General features: G+C 43.8%; 1 protein-coding gene across 1 annotated transcript; it reads right to left on the bottom strand.

Annotated features, from left to right (window-relative positions):
• Positions 1-51: 51 nt before the first annotated feature.
• LOC123768040 (prostaglandin E2 receptor EP4 subtype) lies at positions 52-25269 on the bottom strand. The gene is made up of 10 exons (XM_069306576.1): positions 24829-25269; positions 9934-10242; positions 9214-9380; positions 7723-7868; positions 7212-7432; positions 5870-6027; positions 5551-5679; positions 3794-3998; positions 3316-3567; positions 52-2652 (listed from the first exon to the last, which is right to left on the bottom strand). Exons 2-10 carry the CDS (start codon positions 10067-10069, stop codon positions 2174-2176), a joined length of 1893 nt encoding a protein of 630 aa, XP_069162677.1. The 5' UTR covers positions 10070-10242; positions 24829-25269; the 3' UTR covers positions 52-2173.

Genomic DNA, 25269 nt, shown 5'->3' with positions numbered 1-25269 from the left:
GGTAAGCATCATTAAATTTAGGTAGGCTTGGGTTATATTAGACAAGAGCTCTGTTAAGTATGCTTTATTTCATTATTTTTACAAAAGACTCTGTAGCTGAGTTAGGCTAGGATAAGTTAGGCAAGGTTAGGTTAAGCTGGATTAGATTAGATTATACAGAGAATGTTGCAAAAAGAGGGGGGGGACTGAAACAATTAACACCCCAACACACACACATTAGGTCAGGCTAGCCTAGGATGGGGTAAACATATGATGTTAGTTTCCCTAAACTTTGGTATGCTTTCTGAACATTAAACATTTTGGGCTGACGAAATACCTCTGTAAAACGTTAGCCGAGGCTTCAGCTGGCGTAACTGCCAGTGTAGCCAGAACTCGCCTAGTCTCTCACACAGTGTAGCCAGAACTCTACGAGCTTGAAACCTCTCAGGGTCGGTGGGGTGAGGAGTGTTGGTACCAGTGTGGCGAGACCAGACCTCAACACAACATATCAATCAATCACTTGTTTAATGCCTTCCCAATTTGTTGTCATTGTTTATATTCACAGCGTAATTTAACTTTTTTTAACTGAACTGAACAAGCTGAACTTATTCACTTGTTACAAACTTCTTTGAGTTACAAAAAGCAGAACAAAAAGTTACAAAACTTCTTATTGATGTGTTATTTCGTAGAAGCTTCATTAGTTACTGCTCTAAAATGCTTTTGTAAAGTATTGCGAAATTTAAGATTGTATCAATAAAAATACAAAATAATTGCATTTTAATATTCTGAAAGTTTTTTCTTTAATTTTACACATGAGGAGTTCCTCTGATGTTTTCATTTCAGTCGCAATTTATTTTTTTTATTTTTAATATGCGCACTTTTAATATACAAATATTGGAGAGATAGTCGTCAAGAACTCTACATATTCCTGTGAGATGTCTGTTAACGAGGAGAGTCTCAAACAGGACTCTTACATACAACAGTTTCTGTGAACAGAATACACTTTAAACAATGACCAACTGCTCGTTAGCCAATCCACCAAACCCGCTGTTTATAAACGTAAAACACTTTACACATGTGTCTCACCTAATTATATTCTAGCTTTACTTCAACAGTGATTCACTCTCCTTGTGTATTTCAATCGCCTTAAATGCTTCAACCATGTACTACAAATACAGCTAATTGCCAACAGAACCCAAACGCCTAACCTAGGGCTAAATGTGCACAAAATTATAGTTTATTATAATGTTAATTTATATTTGAGAAAATGTTGCTTTTAATTACACAGAATGTTAAAATCTGTGAAAGCGTCTGTGGGATCGGTCGCAACGTGGACACCCAGACAAAGAATGGGGTCAGAGTGTAAAATTATCGTCAATAAAACCAATACACCTAAATTAGCGTAACCTTGGACTATATACAATAAATCATTTATATATGAAAAAGTATTTATTTGTTTATCATTTATAAATTATTATAACTAAATTATTTATTATTTATTTAAAATTATTATTTATTGCACAATATGGAAATATTAAGAAAATTCGAAGTAGGTCCCGCCACAGGGTTGATGACTTTGGCTTGAGAATGTGGTGAGTCATGCGTATATCACCAACCAGGACCCGAGTCATCAAGCACTTACGAAACCTGTACATCTTACTCAATCACCACTACTTTGTTTACATTTACTAAGCAGTTTATGAGCATCGAAACACTACGAGGATGCAATCGAGGAGTCACAATAACGTGGCTGAAATATGTTGAGCAAAACATACACTAGAAAGTGAAGGGACTTAGACGTTTCGGTCCGTCCTGGACCGAAACGACTCAAGTCCTCAACTGACTTGAGAACGGTCCAGGACGGACCGAAATGTCATCGTCCCTTCACTTTCTAGTGTGTGGTTTGGTCAACTACGAGGTTGTCTGTACCATGGGTTGTGAAGTTTCCAAGCTCGCAAACTGTTTAATAAATGTGAATCCTGACTCAGCTGACTTGCAAACAACGGGAATAAATCCATTCTAAGCAACAACCGTTCCTCCTCGTACGAATTAAATGAATTTTGTAATCATTCACAACGTTGGCAATTATATGTATTTTCAGTATGTGGTGATCGTTGTATTCAGGATAGGCTGTTGCTAACATGTGTATTTTGAGTTAAGTCTAGATCTGTTTGGTGATTCAGAAGAATGTGTGTTAGCAAAGATCTTGTGGCTCTGTGTTTTTCACAGCTCCCGGATGACTGATGAATGTAAACACACCGTTAGTTTTGTTGGTAAGGTCACTGGGGACAGTTTTCAAAGGGGTAAAGTCACTGGTCATTATGAACACTGAGTCATCCTCGTCGTTCGTGTAAACATCGAGGTACGGATCGGGACAGAACTCTGGAAGACGGGTGTAGTAGGAGACGGAGTGCTCCTGGAGGTGACGTGGGGCGCCTTGGTTTCGTTGGTGGTCGTGGCTGCGGGAGTTGTCTTCAGTTGTATGCTGCTGGGAGTAGTCATGGTTGTGGTAGTGGTTGCCACAGGCATCAGTGGTGGGTGGTCTGCCCCTGTCTGTGAAGGTCTGGGTGCTCTGGGTGCGGTAGCGCTTAGCGGTGCTCGCGTCCTGGACACAACCCCAAGAGTGTCTCCTACACAGTACAACAGGTGACGCCGGTGTGGCTCGGCCTCCACCTGCGAGAAAAGAAGGGAGTACTAATGCAAACGAAGATCAATTTCGCATGATTTTACGATGTTCGATTACATTGTGTAACAACTCTTTTCCCTGGTAATATTATTTTATGATATTTCCAGGGAAAATATGCCATCAATATATATATATTTATGTAAAATACTGTACAACTTAGGGAAGCAGCCTTGAAGCTATCAGAAGACTGGCGACTTACGAAACAATGTCACAGCCCTAGATAAGGAGTCGACAGCCGTCTAGTACCTTCAAGGCGTCTTCCCTAAGCTGTCTGAGGTAAATATCAGCGCAATGTTTGAGGAGGACTCTGAGTCATTTTCAATACTGTGCAGGCATGAACAATGAGAAAATAACACTACCCAGGGTCAACAAATGTGCACCATTGTGCTATTGGAATACTGGATTTCCTGACTATTGGACTACTAAACAACTGCATTGTTTGCAATGAACTGATCAATCAGCCTAAGTGCTATGCTTCAGGCCTAAATTCTATCATGCCAACAAGTCTAGCAGAACGTCTCGACCCACTCAACACGCTATGCTGGCTTCCCTGCCCTATAATGAGCAAACTTGCATTAGTTAAGGTTACAGTCAGTATACAAGTGTGTGAAAGTAATGTTATTCAACAGGAGAATAACGTCCGAACCCACCGAGGTAGTGTTTATGGGTCTTGGTGGGACCTGAGTCACCACAGTGGGACGTCGGAGTGTTCTTGGAAGCAGTGCCAGAATCTGTGAAGATCTCCACGACCTCCTTGGCCTGCAGCACCCTGGTGAGAGTGTCCTTGGAGCGTGGTGGTGATGGAGGTGGCGTGGCCAGCTCGTCAACGCCTTCGTCTCCAACACCAAGTTCGATCACGACTGGGACTCCTCGTCGACCAATATTTCCCAAGTCGTCCTCACCTGAAGGGTGTTCAAATACATCTGTCTTTAAAAGTTATTTGTTGTCTACGTCTAAGTGTCTCTCCTTTCCTCCCAACATATACACACAGACTACTACTTTTCAAGTCTTCAATTGGCTGAAAACAACACGTATAGGGAACTATCAAAACTCTACCTCTCAGATTTAAACATGTCTAATCAGTGGGCCATCTGAAGGTCAGGTACGACTAGCCATCACCATGCTCACCTTTGAGAGGCATCTGGTACCGTATCATCTTGAAAGAAGGTCTGGTAGGAAGGGGGAGAGCCACCTTCGTATTGAAAGCCAGCTTGGTGTCCGGAGCCAGCTTGGTGTGAGAGGGTGTGTGGAGGTTTGAGTTTCCCCGACCTGCCACAAGTCGAGAACCGAAGAACGACACCCGCAGCCACCTCCATGTCCGCATCATAAACACCTGGGATGAGTACCAGTGGACACGAGGAAGAGAAATGTAGGGAGGGTGATGTAAGGAAGAAAGAAAATGGGAAGGTAAAGAGCAAAGTTATTATTTAGGAAGGTGAAACTTCCATAGGAGAAGGCGGACATCGAAGGTGTAACCTACTTTCACCAAAACTCTCATCTGGTGCCTAAATTTCAGCCACAAACTACAGAGTAAGTGACCTCTGGGGCGTTGCGTTCCATGAAAGTGATCTCTGGGGCGTTGCGTCCCATGAAAGTGACCTCTGGGGCGTTGCGTCCCATGAAAGTAACCTCTGGGGCGTTACGTCCCATGAAAGTGACCTCTGGAGCATTGCGTCCCAAAGTTCTGAAGTTCAGTTGGATGTGGCCCTCCAGTGTGTCAGGTCTAACATAAAGCTGGGACAAATTATATTAAATTTTCAAATGCTGTTATGGATGCGGTGCATTTATCTAAGACAGAGGTGGAAATATTGGCGGGCATTAGTGGAGAGGATATTTGAAACAACTACACGGACTTAACTGCTAAGGATTGTGTGTGTGTTGGGAGTGGAAAGCTTAAACCTGTCAACAGAGCTGGGACTTTATAATGAAAATATACGCTGTATTACAAATACAATGAACCAATTATGTGTACTTGTTCACAGCAATAGCAGGTGTTTTTGAGATCACAAGAATATGAATAAGTGTTGACTTCCGGATTAGCAGAATGTTAAACTGGGAGATATCAGTTTTGTCATGTAGACAGACATATTAAATGAAGAGATAGAAAAGAAGTATCTTTTCAGAAATATATTAAAATGTAGTGTCAAACCTGGAAAAAAAATAAAAACACAATACTGTAATTTTAAATCAGATTTCAACATTATTCTTTCAGCAGAATGACTGAGCATTAAAAATACAATGTTCATTATTTGGTTTAATTATTTGAATGATAAAGATAAATAAAATTATGGTTATGGTTTATTCATGCAAAACTGAAAGACAAATTACTGAAGAATTTTTTGACAAATAAGAAACCAAACTTGTCACCAAAGTTGTGTAATTGCGTTTTATTTAAAATAAAATTACAAATTACAAATATATAGAGAATGGTGATTGAAGACAATATGTGAGAGTACATGGGAGCCCTCAAGGCTTCCCCAGATGCTACATATCCTCTTCGAGGCCGAGGGTCCCAACCAACACCAGAGGTGGATACCCCTAAAAAAACACAAATGTGCAAAATAAAACTAGAAGGAAATGTTAATGTTGTTTCTAAAGCGAAGTTTAATGAGACTGTTGATGTTGGCGTGAAGATCAAGTGGAGCTGGAGAGGTGTAGTGGGTAAGTTGACACGCCTGGAGGGTAAGATAACAGAAGACTAAGCAACAGTGACAGACAACAAGAGAGTCAATAGGATAACGAGAGAGAGAAAGACAACAAGAGAGTCAATAGGATAACGAGAGAGAGAGACAGACAACAAGAGAGTCAGTAGGATAACGAGAGAGAGAGACAGACAACAAGAGAGTCAGTAGGATAACGAGAGAGAGACAGACAGACAGACGTACCTTCCTACAGATGATATAGACCCAGGGGTCGACGATCTGGTTGAATGAGGTGAGTCTGACAGCTACCAGGTCCTGGTAGTGGTCCTCCCTGGTTGTGTGAGGCCACACCTGGTTGACGAACAGCCGCACCTGAGGGTGACCAGGTGAGTGAGATCCCCTGGGGGCAGCAGGGGGAAGGTAGTGGGGTTCAAGGGAGATAAGGGAAAAGGGGGGAAGAACTAGATACAGGACTTCAGGAAATGGCAACTTATAACAAGAGACATCTACATACAAGACGGACAACATCGCCTGGCGAGAGAGGGGGAGGACGAGTACTCACGTCAATGGGGGTCCAGGAGAGGACGAAGACGACAGTGATGACCACGAGGACGACTACCATCTGCATCTCCAGCTCCCGCTGCCGGGAGGAACGGTGCGGGGCACAGCGGCTGTGGTTGCAGCACCCTCCTCTACACAGCCGCAGGCACAGCAGCGTGGCTGTGGGGGGAAATGTCGTTACCTCATCACTCACATCACAGTCTGTTGAGTCAGCTTGCTGGGGACAGCTGCCACCCATCACAGTCTGTTGGGTCCTCACATTATGACACTGAGCTATTTAATAATAAACAGGACTGCAGGTGATCTTTCACATTAGATTCAAACATTCATTAAAGCTTCAAAACACAAATATTATTTAATTTTAAGAGAGAGAGAGAGAGAGAGAGAGAGAGAGAGAGAGAGAGAGAGAGAGAGAGAGAGAGAGAGAGAGAGAGAGAGAGAGAGAGAGACGGGGGGGGAACAACCACCACAAGAACAACCACCACAAGAACAACCACCACAAGAACAACCACATCAACTACCCAAGCCCCCGCGCTGTGATCTTGAAGCACAAACACATAAAGCACACATTTTCCCTCCATTATCACCAATCACTTTCAAAAACACAAACCCATAAACTTCCCAAATAATTTCGCCAAATCCATTTCCAAGCCACGCAAATAATTGAAATCAGAAATTTATGTTTCAATTAGCCTTCAATTTCGTCTAATCACAGCACAGTTGAAAGTGAATTCTAAGCATGTGAAGCACCTAGTTACTCCAAGGTAGTTCTGTGCTTACTTACCGAGGCAGACGCCGCGATCAACGCTATCCTGCGCTTTATCCAGCAAGGCGACTGCATGGTAAACATTGACATCGTTAGCAAGTTCATTACAGGACTGCAAAGTTCATTTATAAATGTTATTTATCAAGATCGTGTGCTGAGGAAGCAATTACGTCATCATGTGTGATGTCTCTGTTTAATTATTGCCATAATTTACTGGTAGTTAATGTGGTAATTGCACCCCTGAGGAGTTGTTATGCTGTTCAAGGAACATTGTGGTCTTAGGTAGTTACTTTACCTCTTGATGTGGCTGGTAACACAGCTGAGAGAAGTGAGAGTGTGTGAGAGAGAGAGAGAGAGAGAGAGAGAGAGAGAGAGAGAGAGAGAGAGAGAGAGAGAGAGAGAGAGAGAGAGAGAGAGAGAGAGAGAGAGAGAGAGAAAGAGAGAGAGAGAGAAAGAGAGAGAGAGAGAGAGAGAGAGAGAGAGAGAGAGAGAGAGAGAGAGAGAGAGAGAGAGAGAGAGAGAGAGAGAGAGAGAGAGAGAGACAGACAGACAGACAGAGATAGAGAGAGTTACTCACTAATAACAACAACGTTGCAGGTGACCATAACCAGGAGACTGAGGAGAGTGAAGGCGCCGAAGAGGTTGGTATAGAGGCGGTGAAGAAGAGGGTCAGCAGCGGTGACGTGGATGTTGACGTAGCACCACGACCCGGGGTACTGCAGGGCGTACTGGCCCACACCGAACAGTGGCAGGGCGCAGAACACCACCGAGAACACCCACATACACAGCAACACCAGCCTGTGGGTGCAAGCATAGGGACTAATTGACAGCCAGTTATCTACAACTTCACCCACCGACTATGGGTGAACTTGCAGACTTCACTACAACTTAGATAATACAACACTACTTCACTACAACACTACAACTAATGCCTCGCGTACTGATTAAGATTAAGCCAACCGGGGCACGGGCACGAATAGCCCGTAAACCTCGCGTACGAATATTCATTAACAATAAGACAGAAACTGACGTAGAGATACTTGGTCAGGTCCGGATGAGGTGTATTACATGAAGGGTGAAGCACTCACTTGGTCCTGGAGGTGGTGATGTTCTTGTTATAAAAGTACCCGTGTCGGATGCCCAGGAACCTCTCGACAGCCATGGTGGACACCAGCAGATGGGTCACCAGGCTCACCAGCATCATGGAGAACCCGTGTAGGTTACACATTGGCACCTGTCACGGGTATACACAGGTGTTACACACGGCAGAAGACAGTGTTAGGTGTTGTGGTGGTAGCGGGCAGGGGAGGCGGTGGTGTATGTGTAGGGCTGTGAACTGGATCACACACTCCATAAAAAACATTAGTAGCTATGGAGAAATTTACTACAATGCCATAGCGTTTGTAACTAAATTTAAACAATTGTTTTATTAATACACTTACACATAAATTGTGTAACCTAGCACAATTTATGTGCTAGGTTACAGGTTGCTAGGTTAACCTAGCACAATGAAGGTGATCTGCTTCACCTTCATTGTAGTTATCTTAAATAATGATAAAAGACACTCAAATCAAAGAACGTTATCAGCGACCTGATACACAACAGATCCACTGAGGAATCACAGGAATGTTCCTGTAATTGACTCCTCGGTGTTTACCGAAGGCTGACAAAATAATACAATTATCAAGAAAGCTCACTAAGTCAGTATATAGACATGGAAGGGATGTGAGGAAAGGATAGGAGCTGGGATGTGAGGACGGAGGGAAGGAATAGTTCCTAGCCTCTTGGACAGTCGGGGCTCGAACGCTGACCTGAAAGAAGTAAAGTCGTCGCACTACCGAGCAGTTCAAGAGGATGGTTGAGATCACCCCAACAATGTCCCAGAGTAGCCTTCTCAATAGCTGTGGTATAACACTAACACACAAGTCTTCTCTACCCTCTAAACACGAGGCTTTAAAAAACATATAAAATAATACAAGCCGAAAAACGATAGACTATCCAAATTTTCATTTAATGATATAAAAGGACCACTGACAGGTTCCCCCAAAACTAAAGCTGCCGTCTTAGTAAGGAGTCTCGCTTCCTGATTGGTCCCCATCAACTATTCAAACCCTACAAATATTACTCTAAGGCAATTATATAATTATCATCAAAATCTGCAAAGCCGTTCAGGCGGTGTTGCGATAAACTCACATTCACACACTTTATTTATTATTAACATCTTTATTGACAAAATTAATTACAATTTTGCCTAATCTGAGGATTTTGATAGTCTCACACTGAGAGAGATTTAACAGATCCACAGAAGCTAACAGACACACACAAACACTGGTTATATTACACACAGAGATCACACTAACGTGATGCATCAAATGAACAAATCCACAAGGGCCGTGACGAGGATTCGAACCTGCGTCCGGGAGCATCCCAGACACTGCCTCGTAGCTCAATCGTAGCTCAGTCGATTAAGGCAGTGTCTGGGATGCTCCCGGACGCAGGTTCGAATCCTCGTCACGGCCTTTGTGGATTTGTTCACTGGTTATATTTCTGGGACAGAGACCGGACGAAGGAAGACTGACCCCGCCAGCCCAGGTGTGGTGAAGGTAGGCGACCAGCGCCGGGGTGGTGGTGATGATCTTGCCAGCCAGGTCAGTCCAGATGAGGGTGCTCAGCAGCAGGAAGAACACGGTGCGGGAGTGCTGGGGCCGCGTGCTGGTGTACAGGTAGTACAGTGCCCAGATCTGACCTGTGGGGTGGGCACAGGAGCAGCTCAATATTTACCTTGGAGAGAAAATGTTGCACACATGTTAATGTGTACAATATCATATAATGCGGTACACATGAGATGATAATAATAGGTAATTGCACAATGAGAGAGAGAGAGAGAGAGAGAGAGAGAGAGAGAGAGAGAGAGAGAGAGAGAGAGAGAGAGAGAGAGAGAGAGAGAGAGAGAGAGAGAGAGAGAGAGAGAGAGAGAGAGAGAGAGAGAGATGCAAGATGACATAAAGGTTTACAGAGGCACTCATGAAGGCACTCTAGCGACTAGCGCCTCTGAAAAAAAAACTTGGCCTGGAGTCCAGAATATGACTCGAAATACTTTTCCAGGACGGAGAGATGGAGGAGAGAAAAGACATTAGCCATTAGTAAAAAAAGGTGTCGTTAGTGGCGGCAAATAACGTATGAAGTAAGGCCTGAGCACGTTGGCTATCACCCTTGTGAGAAGACTTTGAGGTAACACTCACCTTCGGCCCCTGTGATGGACAGGTGGTCGTGAGGGACAAGACAGTAGCTATACTCACCAACGACTCCACTGAGGGACAGGATAATGGGGGAGACGATAGTTGCCCCTGGCTGGTAGGGGAGATCGGTACAGGACACATTGCCCTCACACGTCACAGTGAGTATGGTGTCTGTCATCGCCACACATCCATCCATCCGGCTCCACCAGCTATGGTATAGGGGGGACCAGGTCTCCTCCCTGATAACTTATACAGGGGGGGATGGGAGGTGGGGGCAACCCTCACTAATACCCACCACCCCCATCACCCACACACTCCACTCCTGAGGTCAACATCCTGCAGGTGTGTGAAGGCGGCGGAGGCTGGTGCCTGTGGTGAGAAATCAAATGTTTAGCGGGTGGTAGTATAGCTAATGTTTAGTAATTACTAAGCAGCTCTTGTCTGCCCATGTGAGGCAGCTCATATTATTATCCATCTGGTAGCAATACAACGAAATACAAACGTTGATTCCTCTATTCTAACCCATTAAAGTGTATCAAATACAGACGAGGTTTATGTGTGTCTTACGAGGTGGCCAAAAGTATCGTTGATCAACAGAGGCGTTCGTGAACACTTGGATTATCTAACAACACACTCTCCAGGACGCCGAAATCTGAATCACGAAGGAAAAATGTTCGTTTGTCAGAAATGCTGGTTTTTTCAATGATAAATTCCTTGCAGGTTTATGAAATAAATGAGAGAAAGAGAGATAGAGTGTGTGTGTGTGTGTGTGTGTGTGTGTGTGTGTGTGTGTGTGTGTAATTACCTAAGTGTAGTTACAGGATGAGAGCTACGCTCGTGGTGTCCCGTCTTCCCAGCACTCTTTGTCACATAACGCTTTGAAACTACTGACGGTCTTGGCCTCCACCACCTTCTCACCTAACTTGTTCCAACCGTCTACCACTCTGCGAAAGTGAATTTTCTTATATTTCTTCGGCATCTGTGTTTAGCTAGTTTGTGTGTGTGTGTGTGTGTGTGTGTGTGTGTGTGTGTGTGTGTGTGTGTGTGTGTGTGTGTGTGTGTGTGTACTAGGGGAACGTGTTTGGAAAGCTCATCCCCAGCTTCAGATAATCCCCCAGAAGGGTGAGGGAAAGCTCTCAGTCCCTGGAAAAAGGCATTGAACTCTATCCATATCACGAACTTTCTTGGCTCTAAAATTATGCCAATATTGAGCACTCCGCTCTATGGTGTTTATACCAGCCCCGTCCTCCTAAGGTTTCTCAATGTCAAGAAAATGGTCAATTTAAAATGTCCTCTCCTAACCCACCAGAGGACCCAAAACAGAAAACGGGAGAGTACGTCACTTTCACTAGCAGCTTTCATTTTCTATGTCGACAATTTTTGGCCTTATGAAACACATACGAGCGAAATGCGACGTTCTTTGCAGGACAGGTTGTATATATATACACCCAAGTATACACACCACTTTCCGGTGTGTATAATCCGAATGTATATCTAGGATATACAACTTTATACGGACCAAACGAATTCTTGCTGCTTGGTCAGTAAGTTGAAGCCTAATTACTCTTCCAAGCTTGGCAGGCCTGAAGCGAACCACTAAATTAAATTTCATTTCCATCCTATCATCCCAGAAGGTGATAATATCATAATATCACTATCATATCAGGCTATCATCCCAGGCTATCAAACCAGACCATCATCCCAGGCTATCATACCAGACTATCATCACAGGCTATTATACCAGGCGATCATTCCAGGCTATCATAAGAGGTTATCATCACAGGCTACAATACTAGGCTATCATACCAGGCTATCACAAATGAAAAGTTATTTGCTGATAAGTTGATATTGCCACCGTGGCTGCTATCCTCCGCCCCTCACGGTAACCCCGGTCAAGAGAAGCGTTAAGCCAGCTTGAGTATACAGTACCTGGAAGGGATATTAAGAACAAAATAGAAGATGGGATATGAGGACGGCGTGAAAGAAGAGTGGCTAACTATTTGGACCATCGGGAATCGAACGCCGACCCTGCATAAACTATAGATATACCGACCAGTCAGAGATGACGGACTCGCACCATTAACATCCTAAGTACATTATCTGCTCTTCAGTACTCTGAGAGAGACTTAAATCCCTCCAGCGCGCCGCCTCTACGAAATGCATCAGTTCCCTTGAGCCTTTGGATATTATTTTGACAATAAACGTTTTCTGTCATTCTTTGCATTATCATGATCTTGCTTTGGCAGATCACCGTGCAAGACAACCTCTCTACATCTCCCAGGATCACACTGTATCCCCGACGATCCCCACGCCTCTAATGGCCTCCGATATTGCTGCCCGCCACGGTGGAAAGGTTGGCGCAGGAAACTATGTGTGGGTGTGAAACATGTGTGGTTGTGAAACCATGTGTGGGTGTGAAACATGTGTGGGTGTGAAACATATGTGGTTGTGAAACATGTGTGGGTGTGAAACATGTGTGGGTGTGAAACATGTGTGGGTGTGAAACATGTGTGGGTGTGAAACATGTGTGGGTGTGAAACATGTGTGGGTGTGAAACATGTGTGGGTGTGAAACATGTGTGGGTGTGAAACATGTGTCGGTATGAAACAATATAAATGGGTAAACTTTTGGGGTCAACACAGGCACCAAAGGATAACTCCAATGTAGTTGTTTCTAAACTAAAGGAGAATTTAAGATCCGTACCTCAATTAATAAACTATCGCTCTCCAAGGAAAATAAGCAGTTCAAAATACCACTCCATCTTCCATGAACGACCGGGCCGCGAAACGAACCAACATTTGTGTTTGAAAATTGAATTCGTAAACGATTCCAGGGTCCCTCACTTCTTACAGTAAAGCTGCAGATGCCAGCTAATGTTTCCTCGGCTGACATTACTTGTGTGAAATGACACGAAGCTGCTGGAGGAAAATAGGAGTGTGATAGTGAGTGGAAAGCGATAGAGAGAGAGGAGAGAAAACTGTTTGTTTACCATTACTGTGTGTGTGTGTTCTCAGGGCGAGCTTTAGCTCCTGGGCCTTCATCTTAGCACGATCGTTCCACTTACTCACTGTACTAAAGTGTTTCCTTAAATCACTCGGGCTCATTAGCTTCCACCTGTGTCCTCTCGTTCTATGCTTCATTTTTATTCGCTTTTGCAATGCCTCAAAAATCTTGTATGTCGTAATCATGTCCAGTCTTCAACTTATGTTCCTCTACCGTTTGCTTTACACTGTTTGTAGCTACGGGATGAGTGATGTGCTTGTCGTGTCCTGCCTCGTCAGGAGTCATCAATACAACTGATGACTTGTGAGGTGTTATCACTCAACCTACTGAAGTATCCCACCCTCCACATGTATGGCTAGGGAGGTAATACATCCTGGTATCCCTGCTTTACTTTCCTCTGTAGTTTACACCTACTACCTTTACTTCTCATAATTTCTCATTTAAAATACTCTTTCCTGCCTGTGTGCTGCTGCATATTAGTATGTTGTGATCATTTCTCATCTTTGTCTTGTTTTCCAATATGGAAATAATTATTGTAATTGTCATTATTGGGTACAGGCAGCCTGTACATGGGCTTATCCAGAGTCTTCTAGGTCAGCTACTGACCCTCTACAGGATGCAACCCACAACAGTTGCCTAATTCTCGGGTACCTGTTTCGCTGCAAGGTGAACACAGATAAAACGAAATGTGCCCAACCGTTTCTGTCCAGCACGGGGATTAACCCCAGGTCCCTCGAGTGTGAGCCGTGGACGAAGACCACTGGGCTACAGGACCCAGGATCTTGAATCTGTCAACGTAGCTCACGTTTCTTAGTTCTTAAATTCAGTTTGTTACATGGTTTTTGTCTTTTGTGTTCTCTTGTTGTGCAGTTGTTCATCATGTTTTTCTACTTTGATTCTTCAAGTCACTCGTTTCTGTCATGTAGTGTTCCCTGTTGTTCTCCCTGGTGTATGTTGTGTACATAACTCAGAAGTGTTGTATTGTCTTAAGAATGAGTTGGCGTGAGATGTTTGGCCAGGCAGGAGGCACGCAGGTGTCTCCTCGTGCACCACAACCATCTTTGTGCTCCAGGAAGAGTGCCATTTGTCCTCCGCGGGGCACTGTGGGTCAGGGCGGGGGGAACAAGCGGTGTCAGTTGCTCTGTACAAAGTGTGCCAACCTTGGGCTGACCTTGTTCGCTCCCCCATAGTCTTGAACCACCACCTTGCAACATTTCCTCCCTCCCTCCCTACACCATTTTGACTCTCCTTGCATCATCCCATCCCTGCAACATTACTCTATGCGTCATAAGCCCTCCTAGCGCCATAAATGCCTCACGGCTCCAGTTGGCTTGAGAAGTGTCTCCCACACAGAGACCAGCATCATCATCTTCCGGCTAAATCGTTCAAAACTTTAGCTGTTGTAACCAACTTTCTCCCCGACTTCGTTGTGGTCTCGCGGCCCATCTTGGAGAGTGACCAGGGTTCTGGTGCCCTGGATGCTGCTGGATCAATGTTCAAGAGGGACACTGTCCACGGCTGTGCAAAACGGAGGAACATTATCCGAGGCAGTGAAAAATGTCTGAACGTTGTCTAGGAATTGGTAGAAACGAGAGAACATTGTCCAGAGCTGTGTGAAAACGGCAAAACAGTGTCCTGGAAAATTACAAGTTGGAACAATGTCTTAAAATGTTGTAATACAGTGAAACAATGTAATAAATTTGGAAGATGGAACAATGCACAGGAGTAGTGTAAGATGGTGGAACAATGACCAATAGTTGCGGAATGGTAACCCAAACTCAACAGTGGGAAGGTGGAACAATGCTCAAGTGTATGTATGTGTGTGAAAAAGAAGTGCATATCCACAAGTGTGGCATTACAGTAGAACAATGAGCAGAAGCGTACAAAAGGTCTGGAATATATAATTTTGTACCATCATTATGGAACAATGTCTTGTAATGAGTCCGAACTGAGAAACATTCAGCTAGTGATTGGGTCCCGGACCACAAGCTGTAACTCCAGTATAATTAAATACATAAAACTCCTGTAATATGACTACTTAAGCCGCGGCGATGATCAGAGTCAGAGCCGTGGAACGAGCTATCAGCCGTTCTCGCAAATAGTTGCTTCATACCATCAACAATAACTGATAAAAATGTTTGTATTTACTTTCTGAGCCTCTTTGAATCCGCATTCCGGGTGACGAACGCTACGCATCGCCGACCAGATGTAAACACGCTTAGAAACCCGGTCGGGGTCTTGAGAGAGCAAAGCTGTTTGCCAATTATCACTTCTTTTTGACCGTGAATGGCATTTACCGAGACGCTGTGACAACTTGGTCCTTTCTGGAGAAAGAATGTGGCTTTCCTTCTCTCGTGTCACCTTCTTGACAACTTCCGGGAACTCCATCGTGTTTGGGCAAAAGTTGTGGTAGTTGGAGATGAGGCGGGGTGATGGTGAGCAGGGTGATGGTGTTGGGGATGATGGTGCAAGGGTGATGGAGACGAGGGTGATGGTGGTAGTGTTAATGGTGATGACAATGGTGGTGGTGCTGGAGGTAGAGGTTCAGGTGGCGGTAATGACAGTAATTGCGATGGTAGTGGTTGTGGAGGTGGTGTTGGGCCGTAATAATAATAATGCTGGTGATGACAGAAGCGATTTAAGTGGTGGTTGTTGTGGTGATGGAAGCCATGGCAGTGGTTTTGGTCGTTATGACAATTAATCCTCATCTAATTCTCTTCCAGTCTCCTTCCTTCCGCTTGGGGGCTGTCGACCACAGGAAGGTCTCCACTTGGGGGCTGTCGACCACAGGAAGGTCTCCACTTGGGGGCTGTCGACCACAGGAAGGTCTCCACTTGGGGGCTGTCGACCACAGGAAGGTCTCCACTTGGGGGCTATCGACCACAGGAAGGTCTCCACTTGGGGGCTGTCGACCACAGGAAGGTCTCCACTTGGGGGCTGTCGACCACAGGAAGGTCTCCACTTGGGGGCTGTCGACCACAGGAAGGTCTCCACTTGGGGGCTGTCGACCACAGGAAGGTCTCCACTTGGGGGCTGTCGACCACAGGAAGGTCTCCACTTGGGGGCTGTCGACCACAGGAAGGTCTCCACTTGGGGGCTGTCGACCACAGGAAGGTCTCCACTTGGGGGCTGTCGACCACAGGAAGGTCTCCACTTGGGGGCTATCGACCACAGGAAGGTCTCCACTTGGGGGCTGTCGACCACAGGAAGGTCTCCACTTGGGGGCTGTCGACCACAGGAAGGTCTCCACTTGGGGGCTGTCGACCACAGGAAGGTCTCCACTTGGGGGCTGTCGACCACAGGAAGGTCTCCACTTGGGGAGAATTACTTGGTTGGGGAGAAAGTGCAAAACTTTGACTATTAGGAAAGTGAATTAAACAAAAAATGTTCTTAACGGAATGGATACTGGCAAGGTTACAGAGAGAGAGAGAGAGAGAGAGAGAGAGAGAGAGAGAGAGAGAGAGAGAGAGAGAGAGAGAGAGAGAGAGAGAGAGAGAGAGAGAGAGAGAGAGAGAGACAGAGATAGAGACGGGGGTGGAAGAGATCATTATTTCTTTTAATAAACACGGTTGAATTTTGGTAATTAACAAATAATAAAAATGTTAATTAAATTAAATTGAATGTTAAAGGGCAGATATAAAGGTTAATTATTAATTTTGTTGAGCCGTTTTTGTTGAGACGATTCGGTTCTGGCTGTTTTAACACGACTGTGGAGTACCAGTGGTACAGGAGTACCAGTGGTACAGGAGTACCAGTGGTACAGGAGTACCAGTGGTACAGGAGTACCAGTGGTACAGGAGTACCAGTGGTACAGGAGTACCAGTGGTACAGGAGTACCAATGTGGTAGAGACCAACGAAGCCAGGATGGTTCTTCAGAGCTTGAGCCAGTAATAACAAATGAGACCATGAGACTGGCACTCAAACCAGCGTACACACACAGCCAGTATTACCACACCTGAGCTAAAGCAGACGAGCAAGCGGTGACGGTCGAGTAGGGGTGGATAGGGAGGGACGCTGGACAGGGAGAGGAGGTGGAGAGGGAGGGTGGATAGTGGCTATCGAAGGGGAGGGGGGTGTCAGGTGTCGAAAGGAGAGAACACACTCCATTAGCGTGATGGCAACGTTTTCTATTTGATGTTGGTGAGGACGGTGGCCGTGACGGACAGTTGGGACAGGTGCCCGCCACCTGGGCCTCCCGTCCAGCCGTCACCTGGGCCTCCCTGGTAATTACAGTCCCGTTAATCTTGATGGTGAAAGTCATCATGACGGCCACTGCCCAACTATAGTGGCAGTGGTGGCTGTGAAAGTGATTATCATTGATAGTGACGATAATAATAATGAGAGCATTAGACCCAGTGACAGTGATGATAATGAGCGATAGATAGACTGACACATACACACGCACGGCGCCGACTCTTCCAAATTCCGCCAGCTTGTGGAAAAGCAATTTCCAGCCAGAACTGGAATAGTAGGGCCAATAATCCTGATATCTTACAGTTTCCAAACCACCTAACTATTCCATTTAATAGTTGTTTGATATATTGTTGATATATAGTGACAAAAACGTAATTACTTTCAAGTTCTCATTTATTCATAGATGAAAGTGGTCCGTCCTGTTAATTTATATTTAATAAAATACCGGTTTTGGTTTCCCAGAACTTTACTAGTGATGAATGCGTGTCTGGGTTGAGCCACAGCTTGGACGAACAAAGGGGTGAAGAATGTCGATACCTGTGGCGTAGAAATCTGGACCCGGCTCCCGTGAAGCAACAGGCACAGCTGGGGAGTCACCCAGCGGGGTTGTTGATGGGACAATTAACCCTTCCGGCAACCATACTTGCCCTAGCTGTATCCGGCCCCAAACACACATTCATCAGTATTAACGTACTGGGGATTTGGGGGCATTTGTTGTGGAACCGACGTTCTCATCTTCACAAGCTGCCCTCAACTGACCTCCGGATCAGCAAAGCATGTAAGACCCCCCCTTCCCTTGCCACAACAAGCCAGTACTTGGGGAAGGGAAGGAGAGGGGATGGGGGAAAGGGAGGGGAAGGGAGAGTTTGGGGGCGGCATTATGAAGCTATTACCGTCATGATGGGCGTGGTCTCTCAAGGGGGCGTGGTTCAAGAAGACTGTAGCAATATTTCAGTGAATCAGGAAGCAGCGAGTGTTTTATTATAGGGGCAGGGGGGGGAGGAGGGCTAGAGTAACAGACAAGAGGGGGAAGGTAGCCTGGAATACTAGACTATCCTTTTCCCTTCAGTCATTAACAGAGGAGTACATATATAGCGCTTTACAATACACAAAATATAAACAGACATCCTTATTTTTTTAAGGCGTCTCTTTCAAACTTGATTCTATATAGTTATTTTTTATTTAGAATATTTGTAAGGAAGCAAATTTTCCACCGTTCGTGTTATTTTTTTGGAGGTGGTGGAGGTGGTGGTGAGCGGGGGGGGGGGATAAACGGCTTCCCAGCATTTCGGTCTGGGTAAGTTCATTATGCCTAATGAGGACTTTCCTCGTTATTTTACGTCCCATGATATTCTTGATTCTCTCATTTATTCATAATTTAACTTTCGTATGATCAACAGTGTCATTTAAATTGTTTATTTTTCCTTCTCTTTAACTTCCTACAGCATGGGAGTCATGAGTAAACACTGCATTTGTTATGACTCATCAGTCTAATTTTGATGAGTTCAATAACAAACGGATCCTCCTTGTGTATCCATTCAATGAGTTCGTCTGCTTTGTTGGTAATGCTGTCTGAGTTTTTGTGTACATTATTACATAACACTACCATTTGAGTATTCTCGCTCTCAAGCTCCGCTGTCATCAGTCTCCCAAGTGTAAAATGTTTATAATAGAAGTATTCAATTGGATTTGGGACCGGATGTGTACTCACAACCCACCTAGTTGTGCTTGTGGGGATTGCACTTCGGCTCTTTGGTCCCGCCTCTCAACTGTTAATCTACTGGTGTAAAGACAGCTGACTACTGGTGTTAATTAATGTCAATGTGTGTGTGTGTGTGTGTGTGTGTGTGTGTGTGTGTGTGTGTGTGTGTGTGTGTGTGTGTGTGTGTGTGTGTGTGTGTGTGTGTGTGTACTCAATTGTGTCTGCACAGTTGAGCATCTGCCCCTGTCTTTCGACCATCAGCAGTTCAATGCAATGACAATTTTCATTAGTTTTTCTTATCGTGTATATATATATATATATATATATATATATATATATATATATATATATATATATATATATATATATATATATATATATATATATATATATATATATTTATAACTTGTGTTCCAGTAATATGCGACTTAAACTGAAAACTTCCTTCCGACGTTTTCGTAATTTCATGTTTCCAGTTACTAATTATGTCGCCTCATTCCACTATTTCTTACTTTAAACATGGCTTCTAAACTTTGTCAATTCCTCTAAATATCATTTACGGCGTTATCATGTCTGCCCAATTTATTCTGAATGCATGATAGAACTGATGAGTTGGCCAAGACTTTTGCTCGTAAAGAGGGAATTGACTGCCAATTTGGATTGCCTTTGAGCAGCCTGAGGGCAGCAATATCCCAGGAACATCAACTAAATTTCGGAGACTTGAGGCAAAGTGAAATTCACACCAGTTACTCCATCTATCATCATTCTATTATGCAGGAAGAACCGCACGTCTATGGGTCATCCAATAGGGTTAGCAGACTTTTAGATGTTACCACTGCTAGGCTTAGGCTCGGCTACAAGTACCTCTGGGAATTTGTAACATCTGCTGATGTAGATTTGACTAAATGTAAACTGTCAGCAGAACTATTCGCATACTTTGAGTCATTATATAATGGAATGTGAAAAAATCGCGGAATTTAGAGACAACATCATCAACAGTGTCCAAGAAATGTGTAAGTACTTCATTCATAATGATGTGCTGCCCGAAATCTTAGCGAAGTATCCAAAATTTGCTTACTCTAGGTAATGCATGCACATGACTGTAAAGCTGCCGCCCAGTTGGGTGGGTGTGGAGCAAGACTAGTAACTGTGTGACTCACCATAGATGTAAAGTGCCTTGTATAGTGACTGTTGTGAGCCTCTTGTTGATCACTTGTGACACAAAAGATTATTGATGTGTGTATTTGTGTGGGTGATTAAATATGTATGTGTATGTATACATGTATACGTATATATATATATATATATATATATATATATATATATATATATATATATATATATATATATATATATATATATGTACATGTATGAGAATGTGTACATGTATATATAACATTAATAATTTTGTAACTAGCGTCAAAAAATTGTTATTTGCTTAGCTAAACGAACTAGAGGGTTCAGTTCCTGAACCGATTATATGCCTCTGTAATCCTTTACACCACCGACCACGGGATGGGTATGGGGTGCATAATAAAGAAAGAAATTGAATTGAATTCCTTCAGTGTAGCGAAGTCCAGCTCCCTCAGCCTTTCTTCACAGCTCAGTCCCCTTACATCTGAGACAACCCTTTTTTTGGCATATATTTATGCCTTTTCTAATTTTCTTTCGTGTTTCTTTAGGAAGGGGTTCCATGCCGGGGCAGCATACTCAGAAAAGGTCACACCCAGGATGTATACAGCGCTCGGAAGGGATCTTTATCCAAGTTGCTGAAGGATAACCGGACAATTGCCAGTATGGCATGTGCTGCCCTCGATATCCTGCTGATGTATGCCTCTGGTGATAGATCTTGACTTATGTTCGCTTCTAAGTTTTTCTCTTTTTCAAGAGTGGGAAGTTGTGGGAGGGTGTGTTTGGGAGAGCGTGCGCGCGCGCCCATGTTCGCTGAATTACACTCTTGCCAACAACGTGCGAGAAAATTGTTAATTAAATGGTAATAACGCAACGAGCAAGGACCGTTTTTCGTGTTGGCAACGTTGGCTGCTGGAGCCCGTGTGTGTGTGTGTGTGTGTGTGTGTGTGTGTTTCCTCACCAATATTTGTGAAGCGTGTGCGTGTGTACTGCCCTAGGCGTACTTGCAAGGAAATGTAATTCTTGTTTTTTGCACACGGATCATCATAAATTTGTTATATAGTGAGAGAAGGAACAAAGCCAGGAGGAAGATTTATAAGGCGGGGGGGAGAGAGAGAGAGAGAGAGAGAGAGAGAGAGAGAGAGAGAGAGAGAGAGAGAGAGAGAGAGAGAGAGAGAGAGAGAGAGAGAGAGAGAGAGAGAGAGAGAGAGAGAGAGAGAGAGAAGAGAGAGAGAGAGAGAGAGAGAGAGAGAGAGAGAGAGAGAGAGAGAGAGAGAGAGAGAGAGAGAGAGAGAGAGAGAGAGAGAGAGAGAGAGAGAGAGAGAGAGAGAAAACGGAGCCTCATTTTGTAGCCTCGTGTAGATACACGAGGCTACACATTGTTCTACTACCAGAGGCAACACACTATTCTACTACCAGAGGCTACTCTGCTCTTCTACCAAAGGCTACACATTGTTCTACTACCAGAGGATAAGCAATGCATTGAGAACGTGGAGAAATTAATGGAGAAATTAACCTCCTGTGCAGAGCACTTGGATTTGCATCATTCAGCGCTTGTATAGTTGATGCTGCCATCAATATACTTGCCAAGTCCCGTCGCTTCACATTTCTCAGGCAGTAATGTTCCAAACAATTTGTATTAAGTTGAATATACATATTGAAATAAACTCACATTTTCTATGCGAACAACATGCTGACCAGTCCACGTCTCTGAAGAATTTCCACCTCTTTTGTTATGCGAGTTCATCCCCCTTTCTTCTGTTATTATATCCCTGTGTTATGAGACCGTTTATAATGTATGTTCTGCTTTGTTTCTATTTCTTCTCTATTTGTAATTCATACTGTACGTGGCCAATTCATACTGATTGGTGTGTTTATGTTCTTGCATGAGTGTGTTCTTGTACATTCGCAGTTATTATTATTAATGTATAAGAGAGAGAGAGAGAGAGAGAGAGAGAGAGAGAGAGAGAGAGAGAGAGAGAGAGAGAGAGAGAGAGAGAGAGAGAGAGAGAGAGAGAGAGAGAGAGAGAGAGAGAGAGAGAGAGAGAGAGAGAGAGAGAGAGAGAGAGAGAGAGAGAGAGAGAGAGAGAGAGAGAGAGAGAGAGAGAGAGAGAGAGAGAGAGAGAGAGAGAGAGAGAGGGGGGAGCAAAGAATCACAAACAACAAAATATATACAGACTTATATACTGGTGACCCAAAACCTGATTAAATTACACACCTAAAACCGACACACACACACACACACACGCGATTCTCAAGGGAATCGACAGGGTTGATAAAGACAGGCTATTTAACACAAGGGGCACACGCACTAGGGAACACAGGTGGAAACTGAGTGCCCAAATGAGCCACAGAGATATTAGAAAGAACTTTTTTAGTGTCAGAGTGGTTGACAAATGGAATGCATCAGGAAGTAATGTGGTGGAGGCTGACTCCATACACAGTTTCAAGTGTAGATATGATAGAGCCCAATAGGCTCAGGAACCTGTACACCTGTTGATTGACGGTTGAGAGGCGGAACCAAAGAGCCAGAGCTCAACCCCCGCAAGCACAACTAGGTGAGTACAACTAGGTGAGTACACACACACACACACACACACACACACACACACACACACACACACACACCTCGAGCGGAGAACGGAGGAAGACAAGGGAAGAGTTGGTAAATATATTTTGAGAGAGTGGGAGAAGTTAAGATATAAATTTTAGGAACAAATGGAGTTGGGAGGGAGAGAAGGAGCAAACCCGGGAGGGAGATGTATGGTGGTGAAAATGAGCGAATAGTGAATATGGTAGACAAAGTAACAAAGTAGAAGAAAGCTGGGAGGGAGAGAGAGAGAGTGAGAGAGAGAGAGAGAGAGAGAGAGAGAGAGAGAGAGAGAGAGAGAGAGAGAGAGAGAGAGAGAGAGAGAGAGAGAGAGAGAGAGAGAGAGAGAGAGACAGAGACAGAGAGAGAATCTGTGTGTACATTCGCTTATTTGTACTCTCCTATTATTTGCGCCTGCAGGATCGAGCGTTAGCTCTTGGATCCCGGCGGTCTTTTGTGTGTGTGCGTGTACTCACCTATATGTGCTTGCAGGATCGAGCATTGACTCTTGGATCCCGCCTTTCTAGCTATCGGTTGTTTACAGCAATGACTCCTGTCCCATTTCCCTATCATACCTAGTTTTAAAAGTATGAATAGTATTTGCTTCCACAACCTGTTCCCCAAGTGCATTCCATTTTTCTACTACTCTCACGCTAAAAGAAAACTTCCTAACATCTCTGTGACTCATCTGAGTTTCCAGTTTCCACCCATGTCCCCTCGTTCTGTTATTATTACGTGTGAACATTTCATCTATTTCCACTTTGTCAATTCCCCTGAGTATTTTATATGTCCCTATCATATCTCCTCTCTCCCTTCTTTTCTCTAGTGTCGTAAGGTTCAGTTCCTTCAGCCGCTCTTCATATCCCATCCCTCGTAACTCTGGGACAAGCCTCGTCGCAAGCCTCTGAACCTTCTCTAGTTTCTTTATGTGTTTCTTCAGGTGGGGGCTCCATGATGGCGCGGCATACTCTAAGACGGGTCTCACGTAGGCAGTGTAAAGCGCCCTAAAAGCTTCCTCATTTAGGTTTCTGAATGAAGTTCTAATTTTCGCCAGTGTAGAGTACGCTGTTGTCGTTGTGTGTATATGTGTGTGTGTGTGTGTGTGTGTGTGTGTGTGTGTGTGTGTGTGTGTGTGTGTGTGTGTGTGTGTGTGTGTGTGTGTGTGTGTGTGTGCGTGTGTGTGCGTGTGTGTGCGTGTGTGTGTATGTGTGTGTGGTGTGTGTATGTGTGTATGTGTGTATGTGTGTATGTGTGTGTGTGTGTGTGTGTGTGTGTGTGTGTGTGTGTGTGTGTGTGTGTGTGTGTGTGTGTGTGTGTGTGTGTGTGTGTGTGTGTGTGTCTGAGCGTGTGTGTGTGTGTACGCGTGTGCGTGATAAATTTATGACCCGTCTTTGTACATATACTGTGACCAAACTACCGGAGGAGCAGAGTGCGCACCTCACGCCATATATCAGCAGAGGCTGATCCTCCTGGCTGTTGCTGGGCCAGTGGGAACACCCTACTCCCACCCTCCCTCAAACTTTTTTTGTATATCTTTAGTTAATAAAATATAATATATACATAAATTTACAAGGCAATACATACTACATTACATATACAGTAGTATAATTCTCAGTCAACAAGTGTTTCATATTATCACAGAACATGAACTTTAAACCCGTAAATGTTATACTTATTTGTCTTTAAATGATTTACAATTTTAGAGATTATATTTACATTAATTTACAGGGGAAATTATTACATTTATATATATTTTATATATAATTCTCAGTAAACGAATTTTCCATATCATCACTGAGCATGAATTAAGCGAATTACCATAGAGGACAATGTTGAGGGACATTGAATACCAGGGAAAACTTGGTAAATAAGCTAAAGACAAACCGAGACCTCTGGAGACATAATATTACTAATATATAAACTGCTTGACGAAATATATTAACAATCTAAAACAAAATAGACAGTACACATTTTTTTAGGACAGATTTACCCAAGAAAGAGATCTCAGACGCCTCCAGGTGCCGTCACCTAAGTAAATTATATTCTGAAAACGGTTGTGAAGTTTTAATAATATAATAAGTTTTCGTGGATCTCAGTTATTACATTTTATAGTGAGAATAACGAGGCTGCGACAATTAATCCTACCGAGACATACTCAATGAAAGATAAAACTTCACATACTCCTGGACCCTTACCAAGTAGCCTCACTTTGAGTATTAATGTTACCGAAATTAATATTCTATTGTAAATCAGTAATTTATCATAAAATATACACAAATTATGTAACCTCTGCGTCCCTGTACGTGAGTCAGTGACCGCTACATATTTACTTACCATACACGTTGAAGGAAGCCTCTTATATGGAGTAGAGAAGTCTTCAGTAACTTCAAGAAGTTGACACAGTCCCGCAGGAATACTCCCAATATTCCCCAACTGCTGGAGTAATAATTACGCTCTTCCAATATTTATGTATATAATTTCAACTGAACAAATATTAACAAGTTGTTTTGTTTTATAAAATACATAATCATAGATTTTTGAATCCTTAACAACCGTAGCTTTTCACTGCGGACGTTTTTTTTGCAAAAGTATTAAAAGTTTCGTGTATGGAAGATAAATAAAACGTCACGCCGAATGTTCAATTGAAGTAAACTCACAGATATTTTCAAACCTGAATGAAATATAATTTTTAATGACGAGACACTACTTTAAACCCTTGTGCGTGCACGTGAGCGTTGGAATGGCAAGCGAGTCGAGCATCCTCACTCCAAGACG

Source organism: Procambarus clarkii, chromosome 58 (assembly GCF_040958095.1).
Source record: "Procambarus clarkii isolate CNS0578487 chromosome 58, FALCON_Pclarkii_2.0, whole genome shotgun sequence".
NCBI classification, from domain to species: Eukaryota; Metazoa; Arthropoda; class Malacostraca; order Decapoda; family Cambaridae; genus Procambarus; species Procambarus clarkii.
The sequence above is the reverse complement of the archived record's forward strand: the minus strand, read 5'-3'. Positions and strand labels throughout refer to the sequence as shown.